Source organism: Diadema antillarum, unplaced genomic scaffold, assembly GCF_040938485.1.
Source record: "Diadema antillarum isolate AM-2024a unplaced genomic scaffold, OU_Dant_1.0 scf00000067, whole genome shotgun sequence".
Lineage (NCBI taxonomy): Eukaryota > Metazoa > Echinodermata > Echinoidea > Diadematoida > Diadematidae > Diadema > Diadema antillarum.
Window position 1 is genome coordinate 1,596,842 of NW_027270956.1, and position 26,139 is coordinate 1,622,980.

The 26,139-nt window shown below is 36.2% G+C and overlaps 1 protein-coding gene across 1 annotated transcript; it reads right to left on the minus strand.

Annotated features, from left to right (window-relative positions):
- Positions 1-416: 416 nt before the first annotated feature.
- On the minus strand, positions 417-5,171 carry LOC139716611 (uncharacterized). The gene is made up of 5 exons (XM_071628137.1): positions 5,054-5,171; positions 4,045-4,317; positions 3,403-3,474; positions 2,044-2,187; positions 417-894 (listed from the first exon to the last, which is right to left on the minus strand). Exons 1-5 carry the CDS (start codon positions 5,169-5,171, stop codon positions 857-859), a joined length of 645 nt encoding a protein of 214 aa, XP_071484238.1. The 3' UTR covers positions 417-856.
- Positions 5,172-26,139: the final 20,968 nt, after the last annotated feature.

Genomic DNA, 26,139 nt, shown 5'->3' on the forward strand with positions numbered 1-26,139 from the left:
GCGAGTAGCAAGTATGAATCGCACAATGAGTCAACTCTATTCCAATTAACTTTAAACATTTGCGATTAAAGTTACTAATAAACAGTGGAAATGATAAGAAAATGTGGTATATTATTCTTAATCATAATTTCGAGAATATTCCTTGTATAGCAAGTGACATATGACATGGAAAGTTTTGATTTGTTCTCTCTTACGATGGACTTACTTTAAAATTGTTTAGGAATGGCCTTGATCCGTTTGCGATCAAAAACTTCAATTGCCGTTCTGATATCATAAAGAGATTAAACTGATATAATTCAATTACCACGTTATTCCGCAATCTTAACAGCTACGGTATATAAATCAATGGATTCACAGTATAGTGTTAAAGAGACGTTTTAATACGACTTGTGTTATGGTCAGTTTTATTCATCCCCACGAATGGCAACATAATGTCTTTGTTTCTGTTTTTCTCAACAAAATATCGTGAAATACAAATAACAATAGCACATTATTCACTGATAATCCTTCTCAAAATGTCAAGAAAATAACACAAAATTTCATGATGTGACCATGATCTCAGTCGTTCAAATTCTATTTTCTAATGAGTCTGTTGCATGCAATGCACTATCCATGTAATCGTCATCATTTTCTTACACTAAAGACCCAAGACGCTATAATTGTTTTTTGTTTTTTTTTTTCGTTCCGCGTGCAGTTATCTCGGTTAGAATATGTCTTTCTAGAACTTCTCAGTGATTGGTTGTCAAAGGAGCGAATCACCGTACTTGAACCGGTTAGGGCTGCCTCGCCATTCGTCCTCATTGGCAGGGGATTCTTGACGTCATTTCGTAGGATCCCTCGGCATGTGTGTTGACTTTTATGTCTTCTTCCAGTTCACGCGCCAACTCATCCGATCTGTGCAAAATGAACAAAAACAAAGAAAAAACAAACAAACAAATTGACAAATTGAACAACGTCACTGTTGAAGATTCAGTCAATTGATGCGACTTCCTAATTGCTCATGAAAACAGCGACTTGGGATCTAATTATCCCTTACGAAGAACCCTTGAGCGTTTATAACATACACTATGCTTTGTGGATGTAACTGTATCTTGAAAAAAAAAAAACATATACATGAACAACTCTTGGATGGGATGAAAACTTATCAAATTTCAGTAAAATCTCAGTTAAAAATTCTCGTTCAACATTCATGGTATAGTCTTTGCTGCTGCAAGAAACTTTACCACATAAGAAAAGGTACCTTAAGCAATGTTTGAAGAAGTGCACTGAAACATATTCATTCATTTATACATTCATTGTTTTGAACATGAACTATTCTTTTCAACATAAACGTACATGAAAAGTTTTATTGTAAAATAAGGTAGGCGCCATTCTTTAACATTTCAAAGTAACTGCATCATCTGATCAGATAGAGCAAAATTAAATCTTTCCAGTGATACCTCACTTGTAAAATAACATTGAATATTCGAGAAGTTATGATTTTAGAAGTTAAGATATCCTGTATTTTCTTATTATCTTCTTTGCTTTAATAAGCTTTAATCATAAATATTTCAACTTAACAAGGTAAGATTTAGCTCGTTTTGCGATAAAACTCTTCACATATCAAATTGAAAAGAGAAAAGAGAGCACCCTATCATAAGCAAATTTCAGTAAAGTCTCAGTTAAAGATTTATGTTAAAGATTCATGGTATTGTCTTAGCAGCTTCTAGAAACATCACCATAAGAAAAGATTTCTTAAAGAATGCTTGAAGAAGTGCACTGAAATTTTGACCGTAACAAGTTTCACTCCCATCAAGAATAAAAGCATATCACGAGGCAAACAGGTTACGTATTCTGATACAACCGTATATTATATTAAAGATTAAAGATATCCTATATTTTCTTATTATTTTCTTTGTTTTTAGCAGTTTTAATTACAAATATCTCAACTTAACAAGGATGGATTTAGCTCGTTTTGCGATAAAACTCTTCACATCTCGAAATGAAAAGAGAAAAGAGGACAGGTTGGAAGCAAGTAAAGGAGAGCGTACGTTCTCCACGTACCCGCCCTGGGTGGTGAACACGATCGCTTCTTCATCACGACCACGATGTTGACTGCAATGGAGAGAAGGAGAACGACGATGAGCAGGCCAACGGTGGTCGTCGACTGACCAAAGACACCAACAACAGGGTCGAACCTCGCTATGACTACAGTCATTAGATAAGAGGAGAAAATTCGAACAAAAATAGAATGCGATACTTAATAAGAGAAATCAAGATCCGAATTTTTTTCTCAAATTAAGAACTGGAATGTAATACCTCTTTAATGGATAAAACTTATGTGATCTTTACACTACTCGCCCATAGAGACAAGGTTTTTGCATTATTAACCACTTACAGATGAAACATAAACCCAGCTTTAGTGCTTCAAAATAATTCTGAAATGTGAGTTATTAATAGAAACAACCAATGTAAAACAGCTAATCTGTAAAATCAATGTTAAATATTGTTAGATATATACAATATGTGAACAATAATTGTAATGTAATTGTTTTTAGACTAAACTGTCTGCAGTTATGGTTTATTCAGAAAAATAGGGATATCCCCATATATTTTAGGGGTTTTTGCGAAATTGTTATGATGAGATATTTGTGATACAACTGACCTACACATATTATGCATCAAGTGTGATAACTCGAACATTTTCTAAATCATTGCTCCCAATGGCAATCAAGACTTTTAAAGCGATGGTATAGTATTAGGTGCAGATTCAGCTTCAAACTCTTTGCGAGATATACTTAGAAACCATTTATTAAATGTTAAAGAGCGTACTATTCTGAGATGAATTCAAAGTTTATTCGATAAAAATCCTTTTTAAAATGGCTGAGATACCAATTAAAGAAAGTAAAAGAAAGTGATCCTAATATTATTAGAATCGCTTTGTGTAGGATATCTCAGCCATCTCAAAACCAAATTTCATCAAATAAACTTTGAATTCCTCTAGAATTGCATGCTCTTTCATTATTTCTCATTATCTCATTAAACGAAAAAAAAATTATAACAAATCATTATTAAAAAGTGGGAAAAATGAAGCCCATCTCAACCAAAACTGTACTATCCTTGTCAGCACGATCAAGTAACTAAAACAGCATTTTGCTCTCGGTAAAAATCATCTCAGTATCCATTTGAAGTTTACTCCAAAAATTCTCAGACTCCGATTCTGTAAGTTTCCATCGACAAAGATTGTACGTGAAATTATCCATTACATGATTGCAAACATCTTTCTAGAAACGAAATCTGCGCCACGTTTTAAGAGAAATGTCACCAACTAAGCCCTAAGAGATGTTTTTGTTTTTTGTTTTGTTTTTTTAAGCGAGAGAGGTTTATAAGAGACTGGAGAGTCGATAGAATCAAAATACTTACTTGTAGTGGGTATCGGGTTTTCGGTGACACACGGCGATGTCTGCTGTATTGCTGCTGGCGTCGTCATGGCAACTGTAACGATATTTAATTAATGAAGAACTTTTTTTTGTTGTCTCAGAAGCATTGATAAAATTCAAAAGATTCGGGTCTACTTCTAACGAAGTGACTTCGGTATCTTTGAGGGGCAATGCATCATAATCTAATTATTCATTAAGCTCGTCTCAGGAAAAGCATTCTAATATCAGATAACTCTAGTACTGGAATATTATATCCGCTTTGAATAGACATCACAGCTCATCTGTTTGTCCTTCTCAGGGAATAACTTTTGCATCAGTGGTCAATATTAATGTTTGCATATCATTTGAAATAAAAAAGAACATAATTCACTGTATCGAACAAATTCCAAAGGTTACAGGTAAAGTTAGCTTTCCACGTCGTATATACGTGGCTCGGGCGGGTCAAACACGAGATCCCTATTCCGTGCTATTTTCTAAAAAAACAAACAAACACACACACAACAACAACGCCAACGACAAAACACAGTTAAATACAAAACTTTACACACACATGCACACGCACGCACGCACACACGCAAACAAATACGACAGCACACTTCAGCACAACAAATGGGTACCCATATACCTGGCGGGGGACAATGTTCCCTCACAGCTTCCACCCGTCCAATTCCATTGTCTGCGATGCACCTGACGATCATGCACCTGCCTGGGTTCGACTGTATGGTGACAGAGGCGGACTCATCGAGGGGCACACTGGTACCGCCAGCCTGGATCAAGTACGTGTGTATTGGAGGATTTGCCTCTTCCGTCGAGCGACACATAACAGAAACGCCGATAATGTATCCATCTTCAATCTGGTCTTGCGTCTCAAGCCGCAGGGTGTCGTTGCGAGGGGGAGCTGTAAAATGACAAAAAAAAAAGCAGAATGGACTACAGCCATGTTTGATCAAGCTCAGGACGGTGTCGATCAAAGCTGTACGTTTAGTCTTATTCAAACAATGTAACTCGAACCGTGACCAATAGTTATTAGTTGTTAACAATCATAATTTGATTAGATGAAAAAGGAAAAAAAAAGAAACGTTAAACAATGAAAAGAGTTTAATCCTGCGTGCCTTTGTATCTGTCAGTAATAAAACGTACATAATCTTTTTAACGAGATTTCGTTATCAAACATTGCGAACATTACCTAGTCCCCTCCTGACGGAAATGTTTCTAATTTTCAAAACATTTCCCGAGTAGTTTTCCTTTATTATAATTTTCTAAATCGAAATACATATAGAACAAGCGCACCAAAGCAAAGCAAAACAAAACAAAACAAAACAAGATAAAACGATGACGTACTGCGGCCTTACTTGGACATGTTCTAAATCACAAATCGTCATTCCATGCTCCCTAGATTTACCTCACGTTGTGTATAAAGGATGAAATCGTGTCTTAGTTAAACAAATATTAAAATGCATGGACACTGGTAAATTAGACTTAAACAGGGTTACTTGTTAGTGCTGATTGGGAAAAGGGTAAACAATGCTTTTACCTAGCTGATATTGTTTTATTACGGGGGGGGGGGAAGGAATTTTTCATATCTAACAATATTGATATCCAGCTGGAATGACAAACTAAGCGCAGATCCTCACCTTTAGGACACAACCTTTCCTCAGTGGCGGTCCAGCCGAGCTCGCTGGTACCATTACATGTGACATTAATGCACCTGTTGGGGTATGATGGAAGGACCGCGGATGTAGAATTCACCATATGCAGCGGAACGCTGTCGGCATTGATGACGTAGGCGTTGAGGTAAGGGTTGGGCTCATCCTCAGGGCTCACGTGACACGTGATGGTAACAGTTCCGGGTTGACCGTCACTCCATTCGTCATGAATCCTGACCGATATAACTCCGGACGTAGATGGAGGATCTAGGATTGAGGATGGGGTGGGTCGATGCATTTTACGCAGATCCAAAGTGTAAAATTCAATTTTTAATCAGTCATTGTTTCATTTAGCCAAACGTTATAGCAAAATGCCCAAATGATTTAAAAGAGATAATTTACTATTTGTAGATGAAACAAAACCCAGCGTTAGTGCTTCAAAGTAGTTCCAACATGTGAACTGGGATAAGAACAACCACTGCAAAAAACTTGAATCGGTAAAATCGATGTAAAGTATTGCAAAATATAAGAATTGTGAACGATAGTTATGGTAAGAGTTTGCAGACTAAACCGTATATAGTTACGATTTATTGGGGAAAAATACAGATATCTCCTTATATTTTATGTTTTTGTTTGTTTTGTTTTGTTTTTTGCATAAAATGTATATGATAGGATTTTTTTTTGTTTTTGGTACAACAGACCTACACATATGCACTGAATGTCATATCTTGATATTTTTTTTTTAAAATCACTGTTCCCGAAGGTAAGCAGGACCTTTAATATATCATATATAATTATATATATATATATTGGAACAAGGAAGGGAAAACTGACCAGAAACAATTGTAATAATAAATAACGAAAACTTTGAGCAAAGAAAATGGGTTTTCATCGGGATTCGAATCCGAGACCTCCGGATTACTAGACCGGTGCTCTACCGACTGAGCTATTATAAGCCCCTTTTTCGTTATACATATATCTATATCTATAAATATATATATATATATATATATTGGAACAAGGAAGGGAAAACTGACCAGAAACAATTGTAATAATAAATAACGAAAACTTTGAGCAAAGAAAATGGGTTTTCATCGGGATTCGAATCCGAGACCTCCGGATTACTAGACCGGTGCTCTACCGACTGAGCTATTATAAGCCCCTTTTTCGTTATACATATATCTATATCTATAAATATATATATATATATATATATATATATATATATATATATATATATATATATAACTCCTGACACGTTGAATAGAAAGAGCATGAAATACCTCCACTAGCAGTTTAAAGGAGGGTTTCGAGCCTCACCATCAAGACTACCAAACTATTCTCCAGTTAACAAGCCTTTGGAACACACAGACTCAATTGAAGAAAGACCGTAAGACTTTATAGCTCAATACGGCAAGCCTTGAGCCTACTACTTGAACTTGAGAAGTTGATTTAAATTCAATGAATGTCAATGTATGGAAAAGAATAAACGAGGAGTCTTATTATTTACATAATTAAAAGGATTTTTTTTTTTTTGGGGGGGGGGGACTGAGACAAGACTTACTGTACTTTAACATGTTTTGTCAAAGCAGGATACTCGTATTATGAATATTTTGTCATTGATTAACAGCAAAGCTTGGTATATACGCTCAGGAAAAAAAGAAGAAGAAGAAAGTAAACACTTTTTCGAGTTATATATTCATAGAAGATTTTGATAAAAACTAAGCATATCAAAGGTAATCTAATTGGCTATCAAACTAGTAGGTCATTAATAATGAAGGAGAACTTTACGTATGAGTACACTCATTCATTCTTGTCCTCCAAGGCACAAAAATAACAATTGCAAAACTTGACATGTTGTCTTTCATTTGGAAATGCTCTTCAAGATAATAATGATTAAAAAAGGACCACTTTCAAGGGAGGGTACAGTATTGGTGGAGCTGAGGATTTGGCTTTTAACTTTTTTTTTTGCGAGATATCAATAAACCACTTATGAAATGCCATTCTAAGAGGAATTCAAAGTTTATTTGATGAAAATCGGTTTTTGAATGGCTGAGACATCCAAACACAAAGTAAAACAAAGCGATTGCTCTGTCTTAGGTTTCTCAGCCATTTATAACGAATTCTTATCAAATAAACTTTGAATTCCTCTTAGAATGGCATGCTCTGTACCATTTCATAATCATAAGTGGTTTCTTGATATCTCCTCTTGGAATTACATTCTCTTTCATACTTCATGAGAGGTTTCTCATTATCTGACCCAAAAATGTTAGCATCTGAAGTTAGGTCTCAACCAAAACTCTTGCAAGCCCTTTCAACCAATGAGAGACATTAATGAAACAACAAAATAAGTTTTTGTGCTCTTTATCTCTTTATAACCTCAAAGTAAAATCAAAGTTCGAAACTAAAGGGGGATTTTTTTTTCGTCCACTCAAACTTCAAATGACATATTGAGTAAGGGCACAAAGAGGATACAATGAACAGAATGTCCTTATTTCATTCTTTTGACTTAGTAATTTAAGAATTTATGTGATAAATTCGAGAATCAAATATTATTTGGAATATTCCTCATTTGAGAAATCAACTAAAATTCCTACCATTTTCGTTTATATTGCTTCTTCTCTCATCTCATTTGAATTAGAAGATTTTACACAAGAATCTTAATTTTCTTCCATTATTTTGTCGAATATTAATTTCTTGGGCTTCAAAGATAATAAAAAGGTCATAGCTTTATTTTTGCAAATTAATTTACGTTTTTTATTGTGTTAGATTTGTCTCTTGTTCTTATTCTTTACATGGAAGAGCATTTATGAAGAGCACGCATGAATTATTACTAATAAATTTTTGCAATTTGTGCTTTTGTGCCTTTGAAGAGAAACGAAGGTGTTCACTCATGCATAGTGTTTTTTTCTATTGACCGACCAGGTTGAAAGCATATTGAATTTCATTTCATATATTAAATTTCAGCAAAATATTCTATGAGAAAAATAAACTCGAAAAAAGTTTTTAATTTCTTTTTTTTTTGTCGAGTGTACTATGCTATTGTTTTTTACTCTACCTATGAAATATGCCATCTTCCCTTTCTATTAAGATTTCATGACCTGTCAATATCAAACGGTTATTCCTCATAATGACATCATTATGACACGATATGATTATATATTGACTGTTCATTCACTTACACCTTTCAAATCACATATTTTCAGTGCTGAACATAGTGAAAATAAACTAGTAAGAATGGATGCAGTGAATTCCCGTTATAACAAAGTCCTCGGGATGGGCAGTTTCATGTTTTTATGTCGGAATTTCGTTATAACCGAACAAATAAACAATTAAAAAAAACCCCGTGGAGCCGATAATGTACCGGCCTGAATCTTTATTTCGTTGTAACCGTGTTTGTTATAACGGGAGTGCACTTTATACACTTTTACAACATACGAAGGGACTTCACAACTACATCAGAATTCTTGTCAAGTCATCTTTTAACTTAGCATTAATTTACACACATTTTTATTTAAAAAACCCGAATGTACAAGTATAGACTATAAAAACCCTGCATTCTACTGTAATATTTATGTAAATCATTGAAGTCACAGAGGAAACCTTCAACTGAGTCTGTTGGTCTACATGGCTTTGATCAATAGCGACATAAGTGGTCAAAGCATAATATTTAATTTTCCCTTGAATTTCCAACTTTAGGATTTCTATGCAAACACAGCCAATGATATTCAATCAAGATCACATTTTTCGTTCTAAATTATTCAATGATATGGTTCTAAAGTACAGTTTTATGGCGATAGATGTCTCTTTCTCCGCTATTTATTGTTTTCCGTCTGATACTGTTATTACAAAAATGTCATTTACCGTCTTTTTGAGCCAGCCACATGTCTCAATGTCAAAATCCTGAGACTTAGCAAGTTTCGTGGGAATTTGCAGGGTTTTCATACATTTTACGTCGCAACGGAAAAATGAATAAATGAATAGATGAATGAATAAACAAAACGAATAAAGGAGTCGCTACCATCACAGGTAAAGTACAAAATCTTGATGCAAGCTTTGGAATAATATTTTATCATAAGAAGAGACCTTCTTCTAGTCACTCTCCACAATATATTACACTCAAAGTTTGTGTTAAAAATGTCTCATGTTTTATATTTTGGCCAATAACCAGTCCTTAGCTAAATAATGTCTTATCGCTTAGAGTTCATGAAGGAATTCTGCGATATAGCACAAATCATATGAAAAATTTAGAATGCAGTATACAAGGAAATGCAAGTTTTACTCACAGCGTACATCCAGCTTGTACTCTCGGTATTGGTTGAACTCCGCAAATTCATGTCCGGAAACCCGGCACTGGAGGATCTTTCCGTTGTCTGCTGGCGTCGGGGTAAAGGTTAGCGTGCTGTCAGTGTTATGATTGCAGTAACCATACCAACTGCCTGCGTCAACGCATCCGGTAAGAGCCAGCCAGTTGTTGAAGTACTCTCTGATAGGGAGTCCGCTGTCTGAAGTCGATTTGTTCTCTCTCTTCCACTTTGAAGATACGTCCTCGATGTCATCGAACAGTTTGATTAGCTTTCTGTGATTATATAATCACTCAATGTAAGACGAATCACTGGAAGATGTTTAAGATGTGATGAACACCAATTCTTAAGTTCATGTATCATAATTTTCCTATTTCGCACTTTAGAACTTAGTTGCAAATCACCTTAATCTATCAAATCTAAATTTGTGCACCGATTGTTTCCAATGAATACTTTTCTTTAAAAACAAAACAGAAAAATGAATTCACTAATTGCAATATCCATGATTGGAGATATCATGGTAATTTACGAGTGGCAAAAAAAAGAGGAGAATTTACTTTTGGAATCTCAATTATCAAGTCTCGAGATGATTTCTTAACGCCTAATTTTGCGGATGACAAATGCGACATCCCGAGTGCATGAAACGCCTTGTACTATGGGAAGAAAAGAATGTCCCTTATTCGACGGGGCAAACACAAATATTGTGCATTAAAAAGAGAGGTAGATAATGAAAATCATTTAATACGGTTTTCAAACTCCGAACGTAATTATACAGCAAGAATATTCCCTCTTTGTGAAGGAAGAGAAAATATTCCGAGATGTCTAATATATGTCTAGGCCTTCCGCTGTAGCGTTCGGTTGATCGTGCTTCCGTCTTCACATGCCCTTACACCCTGGTATGAGGTTAAAACTTCTTTTTCTACTGTGATCAGGCGCCGTTTCATGTCAGGTAAGACAGATGAAAGGAATTATATACTTTTTCTTTATCTCTGTGGCAGAAAAAATTTGAGCTCTCGCTAAATTATGCAGTAATCGAAGACTAAGCATGACTTGCAAAGTCTGTGGTTTCAGTTGTAGCTAATGTCATATCCGTCTCAGAATTCCTTATGTCGTGCTTAAATGAGCTGATATTTCACGAGTACCCTGGAATAAGCTAGCTTGATGTCATTTAAACATCATACCGAACATGGAGACGACCTGGCATTGCAGTAGAAAAATTAATTCCATGACTCTGATTACTACGTTTGAAATCCCCTTGGGGAAGAAATCCATACTGTTTTCTTAGGATATTAAGAGCGATGACTCTAGGAACATCAGTGTAATTTTTCTAAAATCAAAAAGAATACAAAAACGGAGGACATAAAGAGACGTTTCCTCCGAACGACAAAGACGACACAAGGAGAATGATTTCTAAGTCGGTATACCTATTCCCTTAGGGTGTCCGCTCAGGCACTGCATTTATCTGCCTCCTTCAGGGAACAGCGGGTAGCTGACGGGTAGATTAGATCGAACCCGTAATGCGCTGCGACAAGCCGTCGAAATAATGTTTCGTCGGGCTATTCTGAACACCAAATATTTTACCCCACTCATTACGGAGCAGATGTGGTCACTGCCGAAGGGAATCAAGAGTTTTAAGGTGAAATTTAGGACCATGTCGAGGATGTGTGGCAAAGGTCACTTCCTGTTCTAGTAGGTAAGAGAAAGGACTGCAGATATTCTTCCGCTACACCACTGCTAATGTCATAATATGACTTTACCGCTCATTCATTGTGCTGCCATTGTAATTTGCTATTAGAAATATTAATGCGCAAAGTCTTCCCTCTGTTCGTCATTAAATTAACGCTAATATTGCTAAAATAGCTGAAATCACAGCCTAACTGTCATTGTGTGTGAGATATTGATTTCTTGAATTTATTATGAAATTTTAATTTGTTCAAACATTTGGTGCGCCTTTTATTTTTTCTCCCAAAACCCAGTTGACGACTATATATTTCGGATATATTTTTATGCCGACGTCTGCGTGCATGGGAAACTATTACGCTTCTTGGCAGAATACAGTGCCTGCTTTGACATATATTTAGATTGATGTCAGTAAAAATCGAGTATGAAATCAAAAGATAAAGACTGTGCCCTCTTATACAGGTAGAATATGACTTCATGGATTTAGTCCAAATCTATTGAAACTTTGAAATTTTTTCTTGCAGTGACCCTAGCAAATGGTAGAGCGGCCGATGAACGTGGTACAAATTTCTTCCAATTGGGACTTTCGTGAGTTTAGCTTTCAGGTCTTATTTATTCGATAACTGGGAATTACTGGCTTTTTTAAGCGCCCAAAAGAAACGCTAGGTTTGAAGATCAGTCCTTTACCTTTCCAACTGCACAAACACATTTTGGTACAACGCCCTGAAAAGTGTATTGAATGGTCAACAAAAAATGTAGGTACATAAGTAGGGCAAAGTTCACTTCCGGTAAATGAAACACTGGGCGTTTGGCACAGGCTTGTAGTGCAGTGTTTGTGTGTAGTTTACGAGGCATGAATACCGAGTCGCAGAGTAAGTGAAGAAGTGGTTGAAAGTTCTGGAATGCTCGGAATTAATAATTCAGGCAAATTTCAATTCTTGAACTGAAAACATTTTCTCTCCATTCTTTTTTTTTTCATTTCACCTTGGAGAGGAATAGTCAAATAAATGAAAAATACTTTGTACTTCAATTGCAATTAAACCTGACAGTTTATTTTTCAAGGAAATGGGGGCAAATTTTCAGGGAATGTTTGCATTAAAGTATTTTTTAGTGAAAAAGCTAGAAACGAAATCAGACAGATTTAGAGTAGTATTGAACAATTAATACTCTGCAAGCTTTGAGTGCTAGAACCCAATGAATAAATATTTGCCTCCTTGTCTGTTCAATACAAAACTAGGACTTTAATTTCCGAGGGACCTCTCTTTTTTGTATACAGACTGACCTTAGGCAGTGTGTAGTGTGTGTGTGTGTGTGTGTGTGTGTGTCCGTGTATGTGTGTATGTGTGTATGTATGTTTTTTTTTAATTGTTCAAACATTGTTGATTGTAAATTGAGTTTATACATTCAAGATGAATGTTTTTGTCATGTGAAATTATAGAAATCGAATAAAGATTACTGAAAACAAAAAACAAATATGTCTGTGCATGTGCGGTGAGTGTATGTGAATTTTTCCTATCATAACAGTAATTTATCTTCTTAAAATATGTCTGAATGTAAGATACAGTTTTATTTTAAGCAGAGTCATCTATATTAAAAAAAGATGAAAGCAGAATGATTGAAGAGACTTGTGTTATCTAACTCAAAATTGTCAAATATAAAGTCATCTATGTGTGACCATTGAAATGATATTAACCAGTACGTCTTTTAAAATGTTGATGGTTTCGAAATGAAGATTGGTAGGAAAATTTATTATCATTTTTAAATAATTTCTTGGGTTAAAAACAGATGTCTTTTTTCAATACAAGTGTAAACGACTTGATGGTTAAGACAATTGGTATTCTTTTTCTTTCTTCTGTTAGAAAAATCAATTAACAAGTTCGATTTTAAAACAACATTATGAATTGAACGTCTTTTTTAACGCATTAATGAATGTGAAATCTATCCATCTCAACGAAATGAGGATAAACGAAAATTCTGAATCAAATGACATCTAACAACGCTAATTACGTAAAAATTGGCAGTGTAGAATACGCTACTTTCTTGTAGTTGTTGTTTTTGTTGTTTTTGTTTATCCGTCAAGACAGAGTGAAGGAATCTAATATGAATCAGGCTGGGTCAGCTCGAATTTCATGTGATGTTGACTGGCATTTTCATGGTATCATCGGTGTCTGTGAAAGGTAGGAACATGGCAACGGTCCAAGAAATGTGCTGAAAATAATTGGAGGGAGCAAGACGACGAAATTTATCCCTACATTTCATTCAATTCCGTAGATGTCTTGTGCTTCGTAAGAGTAGTACTTTGCTGAAATTTGGACGATGCATTATTGGTATCTGGAAGTCTTCAAGGTCTCGTTTTCACGAAAATCAGAACAGTTTATCGGGAGTAAGCCCACAGTCTATAAAATAATCCTTCTTGAAGCGAGTAATGTAACTCTGTGACGTCACGTCTTTATTGACTCGCGCGCCGTCGAGATACCAGGATAATGTTTCCACTGGAATTGCAGCCATGGTGGAGCACCGTGCTGTGATTGGCTGATTGGCTGAGGCTCTACTTGGCACGGTGAGCGTCATGTTCGATTTCCCTGAAAAAAAAGAAGAAGAAGTACAAGTAATGAAAGGACAGTATCGATTCTTTTTCTAGCTGTTTTTCAATTATGTTGTGAAGCATTCAGCATCACACAGAACTGAGTGAAATAATAGATTATCACATAAATCAAATTCGAGATATAATGAAGTGGCTGAAGGAACACGTTATAGCTCTTGCCAAAATGATTGGAAAAGATAAGAGTACTCCACCTTCATATCAGCCTTACGTTCAACTTTCAATGTGATGTCTGCATGTTGATTTCCAACGAGGCAGGTGTAGATACCAGCATTGTACATCTGGAGATCTGTAATGCTGAGAACGGAGTATCCATCGGAGCTGCTCTCTCTTACGTTGTATCTATCCCAGTAATAATGGGCAGAAGTGTACCGTTTGCTACCGCCGCTGAATACATGGTATTGTGGATGTCGGGGATAGCCATAGTGATACCATTTGAAAGAAGGATTCGATACCCCTGTCACGCTGCATCTCAAGTAAGCCGTCTGACCTTCCCCGTACGAGATGTTTGGCGGGCTGAGGTGAACCGTCGCACCTGCAAAATGTTAACATCAATTTTGCTATATTACATCGCGATGAAATACATGTAGTACATCAAAAGGTTGGATATGAGGTGTTTTCTATCAATGGACCAGTATTATCAACTTTTTCAACTCCTCCTCTATTTTAAAGTCGAATATAAACAATTGAAAATGTGATGCACAAAGTAGCACAGCAGCGAAGTCATAATACGACAATAGCCATGAGATCTATATACGGCTACACAAGAAGTGACGAGGCTGATTTTCGTGGGATGTATCATTAAATAAAAAATCGCCGAATACGCATAATGCATCTCACCTGTAATGCTTGGTGCTGCTACCAGCATGACCAGGAAGACACAACAAATATATTTGATTTCCATTTTGTCGAGAAATACCAAAGATGCAGTTCAGTCCTCAACCAAGGAAAGATCACCTGCAGACCACAAAGAAGACATGATATTCCAGAAACTGATGATGGGTTAGCAGATAAAATTTTTAAGCAGACATCTTTTTACGAATACTATAATCGAAGAAGCGACTTTGGTTTTAAAGCTGAGGTGAAAAGGCGTTTTCGAATCCAATGAGCTTAAAAACGTTGCTTTTTCTTAGATTAAACGAACCAACGGGCGGAAAATATTACTACTCCCTCTCTCAAGACGTCGAAGGCATACCTTTCTTTCCATCTTCACCAAGCATAGATATACGGATACATATGAAAATATCTCACCACATGAAGAAGCAACCCAATGGTGGACGGGGAAATACGCGCAGACGTTCTGCAGGAGGATTTCACGCTTCTGACTGATCAACTCGACGATTGACCGCCAGTTATACTCTCTCGTATGTTAACATGACACCGTGCTTGAAATCTCGATACTAGTATATCGGACACCTCGATGAACGCTGTCATGCGATAGGCCTTCGATAGGTACCGGAATTTTCCTTTACGGAAGTAAGAAAGAATGCATGAAGAACAGACAACTGTATCTTGGAAAGAGGCTAAAATGAAATCGAAGTGATGATATCCTTTTTAAACGATTCATTTCGATTGTACCCTTAGCCAGATAAGCCTACTTAATTATTTTTAAAGAGTTTACTTAAGGACGGAATTGAGACATTAATATAATATTATTTTGACAACATTTGGATATTTATTCACTACAATGAATTTAAGAGGAGGAATAATTAAAATGAAAGTAAGTGTAAATGTAAGGTAAATTAAGGCCTTAGTAATATTCTAAGTAGCAAACATCATCGAACTATCATCGACACGTACATGTGTGTGTGCGTTTGTATGTGTTTAGGAGGTTATGCAGGCCTTTCTTTTAAAATGAATCTATATATTTATACGGCATGACTTCACATAGTGATAAGTCACATTCCGTTTCACTGATTTATGGGGTGTTGCAAGAAAGTTGCAATCAATTGCAAATAATTGCTAATTTTGAAACAACCACTCTGATTGGCTCAGGGTCTGCCCTATTATGAAGACATGCATGCAACAATGATTTTGATTGGCCAGTGACAATCAGTTGCAAGTTGCAATTGATTGCAACTTTCTTGCAACACCCCATTAGACAGATAACTAGATCTGAAGACGGAGTTAAGATCAACTACGATCAGTGTTGATCGAAAGAGACGTTGGACTCAGGTGATGAAGACGGATAGGTCGGTGAGCATTTATCGCCTCACCAGATGTTTTTTTTTGTTTGATTTTAATCAGTTATTCATAAACTGATAATGAAAAATCATTAACAATTTTGAAACATTATTTATAAACTGATAATGAAAAATCATTAACAATTTTGAAACAATATTTTGTAGAATCAATGATTCTAATCTAAAAGAATAATTAGCAGAATTATGTAAATATAGATTTACTGAAAAATATGGAAACAAGATATCATTTATTTTGCCAAAAGCAAAGCTCCTGGCAGTGGTCTAAATATTGCATTTAAGCAATTTCTTTGGACGGAAATTTAGGTTTTACTTGTGCACTCTTTCAATGAATGCTTTGAAGAGATTGAGTTATCAAAAAAAGACGCATGAAAACAAGGTACTAAAATGCTTGTTTAAAACAATCTAATTAAAAAAGGATACCTATTTTCGTTCTGACCTTTTATCATCAGCTTTTACGAAATATTTTTAGCAGAAAAAAACTGCAATAAGTTCACAATTACTCAAAAAGAGTTACTGATTTTAGAAGAAACTTTACTTGTTTAAATTTGATATCTTTTTTCCCGAATGGTTACATATTTTGGATTCAAGAGTGATTTTCTGCAAGAAGATTTCATTGTTCAATACAAATACCTGAAGATTTGTTCATGTAAATGGATGGTGAACAAAAAAAAAGTTAAATAATTACCAAGAGAAGTACATCATTCAAGGCTGGTGTCATTTAGGCCTCTATTCTTATCGTGGCCGTTGATGTTTGTTAAGCATTAAGATAAGGAGTGATCTTTACATAAAGGTGGTTGAAAATATTATGTATTAGATGGTAGAAACGAAAATCTGAAAATTTGCTGATGACCCACCCATCTTTGTTGATGAAAAAAAAATCTTGCAAAAAAAAAGTGAACTGGTAGAAAATGACAGAGTAATTTCTTGTTAAGCATAAAACAAAACTAAACTTTTCATATTGAATAAGTGGTGAAGGTTTCCCATGGTTTAAATCAAAGATGAAAATATTTGGGGATTATTTAAAAAAAAATAGGCACACTTTTTAAAATGATATGAAAGATGAATGAGATAATACAATTTAATTCGTTCATGAAAAGCGAGGCATTTGTCTCTGTTTTTGAAATTAAGTATATATTTTTTTTTTTATTTCTAGGCTTGATTATGATGCACGATTACTTTTTTAGTGAAAAACGTGGAGAAATGCATTAAATCGTATATACATATTACACAGATAGGGTTGATACATTCAGAAAGGCAAATCATGAATGAATACCTCTTTGAAGAATAAGAATGATATGAAAATCAAAATTATTTCAAACCATTATTAACCTATTATAATCAATATCACAGGAAGATATACATTGATAAATGGGAGATGATTTTGAATATTGCTATACAAAAAAAACTGGAACGAAATTTATTTGATTTGATTCGATACATATATTTCAGGGGTCACAAAAATATCGCCCCTTAGTAATAAAGCACATAGGGTGACTTTCTTTATTTCGTTCTTTCCTTGAAAGGAAATTAGAATTCAATAGTTGAGCGTAACTTTTTCATTCTTTTTAAACTCAATTCAAACTTTATTTCATTTTTCGAAAAGGACATAATAATTTCGATTTCTTTGGTAACAGAGAATAAGGTTACACATAATCAAAACAAAGTAAATTGAGAAAACATAATTGTGGAACCTTGGGGTAACAAATATGGTGTAATGAAAATTGATTGACTGAAGTGATATAGACGATATAACATTACACACAATATTGAAAAATGGAGGGACCCATTGAAAATACAATGCTTGTAGAATGTGGGCCCCTCAGGTACAGAATGTCAATAGAAAATGAACTGATACAAAAAGGGGAAAAAAGGTTGGGAATAAAGTCAGGAAAAAAGTCTAGAAGCCCACTAAGAAGACAGAGTAACAAACAGACAGACATACACAGGCGAAGGAACATTAAACGAGACTGGGACGACAAAACTTACAAAGGGGGACTAAAATAAAAACAGAACGAGACAAGACTAACATAACAGGGAGACAATACAACGGACAGAAAGGCAAAACAGATCCAGCGACCCTCGACAGAATTATATCGAAAAAAAATGGGATACGTGAAAAAGATACGGAGATATAGAAAAATGGAGAGAAATAGATACGGAGGTAATACAAATAAAATCGAATCTACTCTGTAAGTGTCTCAGGACAACAGGGACAAGAAAATACGTGACAGTATATTATTTGTAACTAAAACTCTTCGAAAAGAAATTAAAATGAGCCAACAGGCTGATTCAATTCCGTAGGAACATAAAATTGCAATAAAATCTCCTTTTAAATGAATAATATGTAGAGGGTGCATTTTTTAATGTCATTATTCAGAAAATTCCGATAAGTTGGGCCAATATAAATAAGTGTGTTTTTAGCAAGAATTGTTCGTAAAAGAGGTAAAGTTTTTATATAATCTGATTCCTCACATGTACTCTTTGTCCTAATGGAAATTAAATAGCAGTATTTTCTACACATTTGATATTGATCTACATTCATTTGTTTGTAAAATGTGAATACACAAAATGATTTGGGTTGAAATTTTACGCAATTTTCGAAAGAAATATATGATATTGATTTTACTTTTAATGGAGCAATTTTGATTTTTTTCGCATAATAATCCTTTTATCCTTGTAAATACATTAAATTCTGAATTAGAAAGAGTTGCTTAATGAATAAAAGCAAATAAATTATCTCTTCATAATCTTCAAAAAACAAAATATATGGTTGTCAGCAACTCCATTGAGGCACTACCTGTTGATATTATCTTTGATGGCACACCTCTGGAAAATGTTTCTTATATCAAATTTCTGGGAATAACAGTTGATAATAAGCTTTTATGGAAATTTCATAATGATAGTATATGTAAGATTATTTCACGAAATATTGGTATAATCAACAGAATAAATTTTGTCTTCCTTTGTCGTCCCTGCTTACATTATATTCATCCCTCATATTGCCTTATTTGAATTACGGTATTCTTGTATGGGAAAATACATATCAAACTCTTTTGGATAAATTACTTTTGCTACAAAAGAAGTCACTGCGTATTTATGTCACACTGCAAATTTGTCTCATACTGATCCGTTATTTTTGAAAATAAAATATTCAAAATTAAAGATTTGTATTTGTTTAACTTAGGACAATTTATGTATAATTATAATAAAAATAATCGTCCATATATATTTGAATCAATGTTTTCAAAAAATCAATCCGTTCATAATTATCCTACAAGGCAATCCAATTAATTTCATTTGCCATATTTTAGGACTTTGCTGGCTCAGCAAACCTTCGTCTACGAGGGGCGTAAGTTTTGGAACTCACTTCCCAATACTATAGTAACAGCACAAACTTTGAATTCTTTTAGGAACAAATTACAATTCTTTTTATTGAAATTTTATGATATACGACCAAATTAGGTTCGGTTTCATTGTCTCAATCAAGTCATCTTTTTTATAAGTATTAATATATCACACAGAAATCATCTTGTAAAGAAAATAATCTGTCTAACATAAGTTTTCTCAGATATTTCTTTTATTGTACCAGACAACAATGAGTCTATTCTCTTTCTCTTTTTTTAATATCCGTTCCTATGCATTCATACCAGAATATGCACCCAATCAAGCGCAATATCAAGCCAGGGAGCGTTTTATCGTTTTATTATTGCATTTACATCATGAAGTACAGTATGCTTGTGTCCATGATGGCATGTGTTGTACCATAGTCTCATTTCGCCTTTTTTCTTCTTTTTCCTTTTTTTTTTCTTTCTTTTTCCTTCCTAAGTTAATTTCATGTCAGTTGACATTGGTTTCTTTGATTTTGTGTACGTATTTTCCGAGGGTCCCATACCCTACAAGCTTTGCTTTTAATAGTGGGACCCTCCATTTCCATTCTAATCTTTGTATTACGTGTATGTATATACCTTGAATAGAAAGGAATTTCTGTTGTTACTTGTGATCACTTGTACGTTTTCTTTTAAATTGTTACAAATATGTTCTGTAAATGTATTGTACATAATTTTCCCTGTTTATTCAATGGAAATGGAAATAAAATTGAAATTGAATTGAAATTGAATTGATTGACAACATAGGAAACGATCAGTTCAAAATTGAACGCTTTTTCATCGCTTATGCGATATAAGCAGTTTTTTGTGATCTTCGTTTTCGAACAATATGGCAAAGCAGTATATTTCATGAGTCTTTAATGTTTTGTGCCTTTAGCAGTTATGCCTTCAATAGTCTTAACGCTTAAAACATTGTAGGAACATGTTTTAAGTTTTAACTTTGCATCTTTGACAACATTGACAACATTGTCATCCAAGACACTTTAGGATTTGTGCGACATTGATATCAATGTTCATGATATGAAACGTGACTCTTTATTCATTATGTATTTCTGTAATGTATTATGATTAATACATGCATTGCAAAAAAGAAAGAAGAGAAAACTCTTGAAACAAAATATTTTCCACTAAAAAAAAACTTTTTAAAAACAAGTTAAAGATAATTATAGCTGTGGAACTGTCGTAGCCTATCCACAGGATAAGAAGAAGCAGAATTAGAAAGTGAAATCACTCATTAATACACAAAGTCGAATTCGTGTCTACTTGTAAGAAATATGGAAGCCCCATGGTATTTTGAGTGTGTAATCTGTTTAGCCTAGAATTTGTAGATATACAGTATATCCAACAACAGCTCACACCAACATTGCTAATCGCGCAGAGGCAAATGTGTATAATAATGTATGTGTATGTGTGTGCGTGTGTGTGGGTGTGAGTATCAAAGAGAGAAAGGAGAGCGAGACAAAAGGGCACCATTGAGAGAGGGAGGGAGAGAGAGAGAGAGGGGCGGGGGGGGGGGGGGGGGGGGGAGAAGGATAGAGCCAATATGACATTTTATTAGTATTTTGATTGTCGTTCCCGTGGTTACAGCGGTTACGTTAAAATGTTGGGACGTGGCATTTGTCCAAGTTATGTTCTGGTGAAATTCACAAGTGGACGAAAATGCGTGCGATTTCTCTTTCAACTATGTACATTTTGTGTACTTTTCATAGGGTCATTTCTCACAATCTTTGGACTGTGACTCATATGGATCATGATGTCTCCATAAGCTCTTCTTCCAGGTTATCAGATGGGATTACTGAAATTCCGCGGTCAGTCTATACAGTAATCCTTTGTAAAGCGATTGATGTACGTCTGTGTAGCCACGCCTTCATTGAGCAGCACACCGTCGAGATACCAGGATAATGTTTCGACTGGAATCGCAGCCATGGTGAAGCAGCGTGCTGTGATTGGCTGATTGGGTGAGACTCTGCTTGGCACGGTGAGCGTCATGTTAGATTTCCCTGGATAGTAGTGAACAATATCCAAGGATGACAGAATTAAAAAACACGAATCTTAAGATATAGACAAAAAGTTAGAATCGATTTAGTATGGTCTTCTTCATCTTTGTTAAGCTGCAAAACATTAATGATGCATTACATAGTTACACACGTGTGATAGAAGTATATTCCGGGCTTTGGATGATATCATCATTAATGTTTAAATGATGTAAGTATTATTTCTCCACTATATCATTTGCAATATCATGGTGCTAATGGACAAAGTCGTCTAGATTGGAAAAAAATAAGAAATGATATTCCTGATGTTGGTCTCAGAAATTCCTTTAAAAAAAAGAAAATCTCTATCAGGCTTCATCGTCTCATGAACGAAAGGGGTAATGTGTTTAGTGGCATGGTTTGGTCTTTCATTGCAACCTAAATTTTTCCTCGTGAATGCAGTCATGCATACTTGACAACATAAGTATATTATTAAAAATTAAACTGCAAAAATTGTTACTACTCACGTTCAACTTTCAAAGTTGCGTGTGCGGGTTGGTTGCCAACCACACAAGTGTAGATGCCCGAGTTGAAGATCTTGAGATCAGTAATGATAAGAAGGGAGTCCGAGCCACTCTCTCTCACATGAAGTTTATTCCAGTAGATATTGGTGGCGGAACTGTACCGCTTGTTCCCGCTTGTAAACAGATAGTGAGGTTGATGGTTCGGGTAGGTGTAATGATGCCATGTGAAAGACGGACTCGAGATTCCTGTTACGCTGCATCTCAGGTAAGCCGTCTGACCCTCTGCATAGGTGATGTTTGGTGGGTTCAGGTAAACTGCCGCCTCTGTCGGGTGCAATGAATAAGCAAACAAGCAACAAACCATAAAAGATAATGGTAATCTAACGGAAAAATAAAATCGTTGCTCACTTGACTCCTTTTTTGTTAGCTAACTCGGACAATGAAATCACATTAAAATATAACTGTGAGTATATACGAAAATGATGACTGTAAAGGAAAGAAAAGAAAAAAAGTGAAAAGAAAACATTTTGAGCAGATTCTTTCAGATTGTATACAATTTCCCGAAACTCACATGCCAGTTTTAGATTATACAATGTTCACAACGTCACTAGCGACAAATTTAAGACAAACCTAATGGCAAAACACATCCTCCGAGAAAGAGTCATCTACACAAACCCAAGCATATGCTAAAATTGCTCGTATGTCTTACCTGCAATCGTTGCCAATAGGGCCACTATCGCACCGAGGACAAGATGTTTCATTTCCACTTTTAAGCGCCGCGCTCTTCTCCAATTCAAGGGCGAAACTTTGTAACTATTTTAAGGCTGGAAGAAAAAATACGAAGGAAAAAATTTAAATTTAATTTCTTGCAATAACGAAGTAATATTGTCACAAATGTACACACTAGTAGTTATGTACATATGTATGATGTACTGTATGCATGGCTGTTTTAATGTGTATGTACACAGGTTGACCAGATTAATGGAGAACATTCTATGTGGTATAGATATAGTACATACAGGATGACCAGATCAGAGGAGAATTTTCTAGGTGGTATACAATGTAGCTATACAGTACATGCATGTAACAGGAAATACATTATAGCTCACTCAATCTAGAATGATTTCACCCATTCCAGAAAGTTCTGGGAAGTGCTTACATTGGCTGAGTGAGGCACTGTCCCTGTAGCCCAATGTGATTGGTAGTTATTCTTGGTAATGATGTTTTGTACATAGTTAGGCAGTGAGTCATCCAGGTTTCCTGGAACTTGGACTGGCCAGTAGGTTGGAGAGAGTTATAGAATGTGCTAGAAGGGGGTGAATGGATAGTATATAAGCCAGAGGAATTCTGCAGTAGGCAGAGTACCCAACACCTCTGCTCTGAGAGTTACGTCACTTCTGGCTCTGAAGCGACTTGTTATAGTCAGTCCTGTGTTACCTGCTGACCTGTTATGTTTGTGGAGATACTTGGCCTGGGAGACATTTTGCCTGCAGAGAATTAATGTGCCTTCATTGGACTCCATATTTTAATGTCAATGGACATTGCTACGGCAAAGCTGTGACGGGCTGGATTCCTAGCGGGACAACATAAAGTGAATCATCATTCAACGCATCGACTGGACGTGGTCGTTGGATTCTGCACATTTCGCTGTGAACATTATACTGTGGATCTATTGTGGACATATACAGTGTACCCTGGATTTATAACGCAGACTATTGTAACCTGTGCCTCTGGATTTACGTCCAAGGACTCATTCATCGGTGCATCGCGGATCATTCGTTTGTGCATCGAGCATCGTATTTGGACATTTCCAGGGATATTGCGTGTAATGCGTACGTAAGTGATTCCATTACTGACTTATATTTGTTTCTATTGATCATTATTGTACTGATGTGAAACCGATTACCAGTCTGTACCTACAATATCACTGTTAATAAACCGCCTGAACATCAGTTGATTGTTTCTTTTGTGCGATCATTCTCGGAGTGATTTTGGTCGTAACAAAATTGGGGGCTTGTGTCCGGGAAGGGAATTTTAAGCCAAAACTTAGAATTTGGAACGTTCCGGAATCCAGAATATTGGTACAGACAAAATACCAGCTGAGTTGATTGTTCAATTGTATATTGTGTGTAATACAGTGTGACAATGTCAATCAGTACAATGGATGTTCAGGCATTTGTTCAGAGGACAGATTTGTCCCTCAAAGATTTGCAAAGGTTACGCAAATGTGATTTGACCGCTGTTGCACAGCATTTAAATGTTGATGTTCCACAAGGTGTAAGAAAGGCAGAGATTCTTGACTTAGTAGCTGGTCACATGGAGCTCAAAGAAGAAATTGACACTCAAGATCGAGCTCAAATTTCAGATCAAACGAGGCTTGAGCTTGCTAAATTGGAAATGAAGGAGAGAGAAAGAGCAAGGGAATTGGAAATGGAGAAAGAGAAGATGAGATTAGAAATTGAAAGAGAAATTTAAATGAAGAAACTTGAGCAACAATTGAAATTGCGTGAGATGGAATTGGCTCATGCACAGACTGTAAGAACTCAGGAAAGGGCTCCCTCTGAATTTGATTTGGCCAAGAACATTCGACTGGTGCCAAAGTTTGAAGAAAACAGAGTTGATGCATATTTTGTGTCATTTGAGAAGGTGGCTAACAGTTTGAACTGGCCACAGGAATTTTGGCCCTTGCTCCTTCAAAGTGTGTTTGTCGGCAAAGCAGCCGATGTGTACTCATCTCTCTCTGAAGAGCAATCACGTGACTATGCTACAGTCAAGAAAGCAGTGTTGAATGCTTATGAATTGGTGCCAGAGGCGTACAGACATAAGTTCAGAAATTCGTACCGCAAACCAGGCCAGACACATGTTGAGTTTGCTCGTGAAAAAGAAATGATGTTTGATAGGTGGTACAGATCCCTGAAAGTGGATCAGGACTTTGATAACCTACGTGAGGTTGTTCTCTTGGAAGAATTCAAAAAGAGTGTTGCTTTCAGTGTGAGGTCACATTTGGATGATCACAAAGTGACAAGTTTGCATAAAGCAGCCTTGATGGCTGATGAGTATGAGCTGACCCACAGAAATGACAACAGACCACCTTTCAGGAATTTCTCTGGAAATAAGAGAGACAAAAATCAGTCGAGCAGTCCAAAGAATGCTGGTTCTGAAAAAGGCACGAGTTCTGAAACTTCATCGGCACCAAAGCCTCAATCTGACAAAGGGTCCAGTACAAGTGCAAATGTCATCAAATGTTTTCACTGTAACAAGACAGGGCATGTAAAGTCACAATGTTGGAAGTTGCAAAACAAAACAAAGAAGGACTTGGGATTTGTCATGTCAAAAAGTGTCCTACCCGAAAACAGTGTCCCGTTCAGTGAAACACAGGCCATTGAAAGTCAATCTCCCAAATTCAAAGATAGGCTGAAGCAGGTGGATGAGAGCTATCGTAGCTTTTTGTTTGATGGTGAGGTGACCCCATGTACTTCTGGTGAGGCAGGTAAGCCAGTAGTCATCCTGCGGGATACGGGGGCCTCTCAGTCGTTGATGGTGGATGGTGGTATGACTTTTCCACCAGATAGTGCAGTGAATGCAAAAGTCTTGATTCAGACTGTTGATGGCAGTTATATGTCAGTGCCACTGTATAGAGTGGATTTGAAGTGTGACCTAGTTTCTGGTCCTGTGACTGTTGGAGTTGTTCCTGAGTTGCCCATGGCAGGCATTGATTTCCTGTTGGGGAATGACTTGGCTGGGGACAAGGTGGTTGCGTCTCCAGTTGTTTCAGATAAGCCAGTGGTGGTTGCTGAAACTGAGCAGTTGCAGGAGGAGTTTCCTGGGATTTTCCCAGATTGTGTCGTGACTAGGTCTCAGGCTCGTAGAGCTATTCAAGATGATGCAGATTCTGTTGATGTGGAGGAGAATTCCGGTGTTTGGTTGGCAGAAACCTTTTTCAAGGATTTGAATGATGGGGTTGCTGTATTAGGCTCCGAGGCTAACAGTGATGGGCTGTTTAGCAAGTCTTCCTTGGTTGAAGCACAGCAGGCAGACTCTGAGTTGAAAGGCTTGTCTCAGACGGCGTGTTCTGAGGCTGAGGCTGAAAAGGTCCCTGAGTGCTATTATGTCAAAGATGGCATTTTGATGAGGAAGTGGAGACCTCCCCATAGGCCAGCTGATGAGGATTGGACGGTGGTCCGTCAAGTTGTTGTCCCTCCCTGTTACCGCAGTGAGATCTTGAGGATTGCTCACGAGTTACCAGTTGGCGGCCATTTAGGCATCAGAAAGACAAAGGATCGGATCATGAGGCATTTCTATTGGCCGGGGTTGAATGTGGATGTGGCTGAGTTTTGCAAGACTTGTCACACATGTCAGGTGGTTGGTAAACCACAGCATTCAGTGAAGCCGGCGCCATTG